General features: G+C 35.3%; 1 protein-coding gene across 1 annotated transcript in view; it reads left to right on the plus strand.

Moving 5' to 3' along the window:
• Positions 1-710: 710 nt before the first annotated feature.
• LOC104168250 (DBIRD complex subunit ZNF326) overlaps positions 711-5,093 on the plus strand; it is a gene marked incomplete at its 5' end in the record, with an annotated part of 20,574 nt that continues 16,191 nt past the window's right edge. Inside the window, 2 exons of the mRNA XM_009708778.1 lie at positions 711-1,116; positions 3,788-3,986. Coding sequence (XP_009707080.1) covers positions 711-1,116; positions 3,788-3,986 — 605 coding nt within the window. The remainder of the gene's footprint in view (positions 1,117-3,787; positions 3,987-5,093) is intronic.

The following is a 5,093-nucleotide window of genomic DNA, read 5'->3' on the forward strand; positions in this document are numbered from 1 at the left end:
ACTCTGAAATTCCAAGGACTGTTTTCCTGTCCACTGTGCATGCATTGGGTAGACTTTCAAAATCCTGAGTTGCTAGACTTAAAGGTCTGCAAGTGAAAGATGGATACACTGAAGATCATGAACTCTTAAACTGAATTTTACAGGGAATAAAATTTCCAAAAAGTGCAAATATGAATGGAAGAGCATGTGTATTTTTCCTTTAAAATTAGAACTGTGGGATGTTTAAGACTCACAACTGTACCACTAAAAAAAAAACCAAACCAAAACCCAAGATTTTTTTTTTCTTCCCCTCAGTTCAGAACTAAGCCACCTTTTAACTGCTGTTTAACTGTTAGAATATGAGGGTATGATTTTGAAGAAAGGAGAGTTTGACTAGCCTATGAATGTCTGCAGGTGTTTGTTTTTGTGAGACTAGGGCTGGGCTCTAATAATGTTTTAGTAAATAAATGTTGCTGAAAATTTTAAGTAAACAAAGTTCAGGCATACTGAACTTTAGAATTGTTTGTAGCAAAAATGGCTCAGATAGCTTTCTATCTGGTCATAGTGTGATTTGCCCAGCCCTAATCAAGATTAAACAATAACACAACTGTACAGACCAGTATAGTAATAAATTGATTTTAGTTGATAAATGTCAACTGATAACTTGTCTTTTGAAATGTATAACATTAGTAAGCTTACTTTTTTTTCTCCTCACTGTGCAACTTTTCCAGGTTTGGACCTTATGAGTCTTACGACTCCGGGTCTTCTCTGGGTGGGCGAGATCTGTACAGATCTGGCTATGGTTATAATGAACCCGAACAAAGCCGCTTCGGAGGTAGTTATGGTGGTCGATTTGACAACTCCTACCGGAATAGCCTTGACTCTTTCGGAGGTAGAAACCAGGGCGGGTCTAGCTGGGAAGCACCTTACTCCCGTTCAAAATTGAGGCCTGGGTTTATGGAGGACAGAGGAAGAGAGAGTTACTCTTCCTACAGCAGTTTTTCTTCACCCCATATGAAGCCTGCACCTGTAGGCTCTCGGGGGAGAGGAACGCCTGCTTATCCTGAAAGTGGATTTGGAAGCAGAAACTATGATGCTTTTGGAGGACCATCAACAGGCAGAGGCCGAGGCCGAGGAGTAAGTACAGAATCTTTTCAGATTCTTTTCACTAGACACTCTTTTAAACCCTTTCAAGACCACTGCTTTAAAATGAATGCACTGTTCAGTACAGTGTGGGTTTTTTGTCCAAGCAAACTATCATGGTTGACAATGTTGTTTACCCCCTTGAAGCTGTCTTCAAGTAGAACCCAGTCCCTCTTTCTGTTGAAACTAATGAGTAATAGAAGACTAGTTGATAAGGTTTGTTAAATCTCTCCTTTTGTTTGAAAGGTGAAGATAAAAGTAATAGGTTTGGTCTAAAAGGGATTAAAAGGACTTGCATTTTTTCCTTGTAAACACTAGCGTCTTTGCTGCTGGTGGGGAAATTCTTGAATATTGTAAAAGTTTGATTCAAAGTCTTTTGAAGTTTTGAGTAGGTTAAAGGTGCAATGTATAAGCAAAAAATGAAACCCAGGTTGTGAATACTAGAGTAGTTTTTGTTTCCTGGAAAGGTAAAAGTTTAGCTAATTCTTTAATATGTTGAACACATGCTTTATCAAACATCAAGTCGTCTTTTAAACTTAATTCTTACTCTGACTTGTGTATTGGAAGGGTGATGTGGAGGAAGTGGCAAAGGTGGGTGGTTAGCAGTTACGGTGATTCTTTTTCAAAATTAAAGCATGGTTAAAGGGGCATCATCAACTTGAAATCAGGTCCTCTCACAGAATTGAGATTAATTTCCAGCTAGTGTGCCTAGTCCTGTTACTTGTATTCATTTTGTTTTGAAGACTTATGTTCTAACTCATTTTCAGTGGATTCCTTTCCAGTGTAGGGTGTAAAAACCGTATGTCCAAGAAACTGCAGGATTAACTGTACACAAAATAGTGGATCACAGTTTGGAGAAGTAATGCTTGATGTTAAATGAGCTAGAGGGAAAAAAACACAATAGAAGAGAATTAAAAATGTCCTGACAGAAGTACTAACTTTAAGTTGATGGTGTCCCTTTATCTTGGTTTTATAACCCCAAATCTGAGTATGTTTTTTTAAGCATAAAGAGTTCAGTGAACACTTTTCTGCCTGTGCCTCTAGGTGTAACTTATCTTTTAAAATTCTTAAGCGTACCATATTTCTTTGGGAAGCAGTTCTTTAATATTAAACCATACAACTTGTTTGTAGCTTGAAGTGTAGAGGAAGATTATTTTTTACTTGGTCTTTTAAATGCCTAATCGTGTGGTGGTTTTGTTCCAGAAAGTCTACTTTGCAGCATTCTTGAGTACTATAGTTGCCATATTCAAATTTTAGATCAGATTTCCACATGGCTGCTAGCTAGCACTTAGCATGGTATGGGAAATAGATTCTAACCTTTGTTTCTCTGCTTGTGAAGCTGAAAGTGTTAGGTTCTTAAGGTTGGATGCCATCCTTTCAGAACTCACTTAGTTCTGAAAGTTTTGTGCAGTTACAACCAAGTAGCCTTATTTCTTTTTTGTTTTGCTTTTGAAATTTATCTTTTTAATCTTTTATGTAATGAAGTAAAATGTAAAGGCTAAACTACTTACCATATGTAAAATGCATTGCACCTTTAATAGATAGACTGTTTTTTTTTTTAAAAAAAAAAGGCACTTGAAATTATCCAAGTGCATACTTCATGTCAAATTTATGTATCTACAATGTAAATGTACATACTAGGTAGTTCTGTAACTGTATCAACTAAATACATTAACATGGAGATCTTGTGCATGGACTTCTGATTAAGAAAAATACCTGTTTTGGTACATTCTGTCTGTCATTTAAAATTTGCTTAAAAAAAGTAATACTTTTCACCAAGTATGTTGAAGTCATTTTTATATTTTTGTAACTTTGATAGTGTAATACTAATTCTCTTCTCATGGCAATACAAATATTTCTGCTTATCCAAGTCACCCATCCAGCCAGTGAGCTCTTCTGCCCTTTATTAATCAAATAATTGAGTTAATATTAAGAAGTATGTTAGTGCTTTTGAAAATACTCCAGCTACCTAAGTTCTCCCTCTTCAGATTACTCATTTATTCCATGCCTTTAGGGAGATAACTTTCATAAATAAGTGTCCACAAATGACTGTACTGTATCTTAGAAATAATAGAAGGTTTAGTTGTTCAACTGAATTTTCATTCCTATTGCTGTTTTTATATCACTCCCTCCAGGCCCAACTTTTACATTCTGAATTTATTGAATACAGTGGAAAGATAAGTAAAAGAAAGGATGAGCTTCCTTTAATTAATCACTGTTCCACACTGGACAACCTTCTTTACTCAGTTCTCAAATCACTGCTAATCATTTGGCATAAAAAGGCAAAAATTTATTTCTTTAAAACAACTGCTGACTGAAGTGTCGAAAACTGGGTTGGCTAGCTCTGTTTTTTTCCAAAGGGAGAAATCATTCATCATCTAGAGAATCTGAAGAGAGGAGCCAAGATGTTAGCCTGAGATATGAACTCTGATAGATGTGTTCATTGTCTGGACAATGGTTCTGAATAAGCAGAAACACAGTTTATACATATGTATTCATTCTACTGGATAAACACCCACAAAACCATTGCACAACACAACATAAATTTCCCCTGCATTTTTGCTCTAGATTTTACTTAGTTCAAAGTTTTGTTGTACAAAGTAATTGTTTTATTTCTGTTGATTTCATATACTAACACGCTTCTCTTGATTTCACAAATTTTCAGCATATGGGAGACTTTGGAGGAATGCATAGACCTGGAATTGTTGTTGACTATCATAACAAACCCAGTCCTGCAGCAGTTGCTGCAAGAGGAATAAAAAGAAAAATGATACCACAGCCATATAACAAACCTGGTGGGACATTTATCAAGAAACCCAAAATGGCAAAACCTATTTTGAAGCTGAGCCAGAAAAAATCACCTAGTAAGTAACAAATGCCAAAATTCTTAAGTTAAAATTACTAATTTTTTTTGCTAATTAGGAATTATTTAATTTTAATACTCACTAAGAGGGCTGTTGTGCTGTTTTGTAATTCTTCATTTTCTACCTTTGAAGTACACCACAACAGTTTTTATGAATTTACTCTTCTAACTCTTCTGCTGCAAAGATAATTTGCTGAATTAAATTGAATATTTTGATATGTGTAAATATGTACTGCTGAAGACTGTTTCATTCAGACTTTATAACGATACTTCCTGGTGGCAAATTTTCACCACTGAAAGTTTCAGATCTTGGGTTGCCTTAAGTTACAATGCCTGACAAATATTACAGTGTCCCCTTGCATGAGCCTGGGCACTGGTGCCCAAATACTTTGATAGACATAAAAAGTAGTACATGGATATAAAAAGTAGTGCATCAACTGCAGTGCACCTAAAATAAAGGCATATGGTGTGTGAAGAGGAGTTGGAAAGGGCGGCAAACTGAGAAAACAGTGCAAATTGCTACAGAATAATTTATGAAAGGCAGAGAGAGATTACTCCTTGTAAATGAAATGACGTAATGAAGAGGAGAACTGGAAATATGACATGAACTAGAAATATAAATTGTAAAGTATTAGTGGTGCTTGGTTTGTTTAGCTTCCCTAAAGAAGTCCTACAACTCTATTTTGATATTGCAGGCAAAGCTGGAGAAAAAAAATCACTAATGAGGTTTGAATAAATTACTTGCTTTGAAGGAATGTAAACTTGAGTGTTAAATATTATGAAAGACATGTACAGCAGTATAATTTTAGGTTTTTTGTACTTGTAGTTTCCTCAGTAATTTGGATCTGCAGTGTTTTGTATAGTTTGGTTTCAGATTACACTTGGAAAATGTTTAAAATTACTTTAGCTCAGAGCTTGCAGGGTAGATGCACAGACTTCGCAGAAACTTCCATGTGAAAATTTTATTGAAAATTTTATTTTTGATTTTGTAATTCTAGTTACACTACTGTGTATTACAAAACTGTTCCCTTAACTTTTACTTCAAGAGTACTGTAAAAATTTCAGACACTAGGTGTATAGAACATATTCCTCTGCCTTTGTGTAGGGA

Source organism: Cariama cristata, unplaced genomic scaffold, assembly GCF_000690535.1.
Source record: "Cariama cristata isolate BGI_N322 unplaced genomic scaffold, ASM69053v1 scaffold43280, whole genome shotgun sequence".
NCBI classification, from domain to species: Eukaryota; Metazoa; Chordata; class Aves; order Cariamiformes; family Cariamidae; genus Cariama; species Cariama cristata.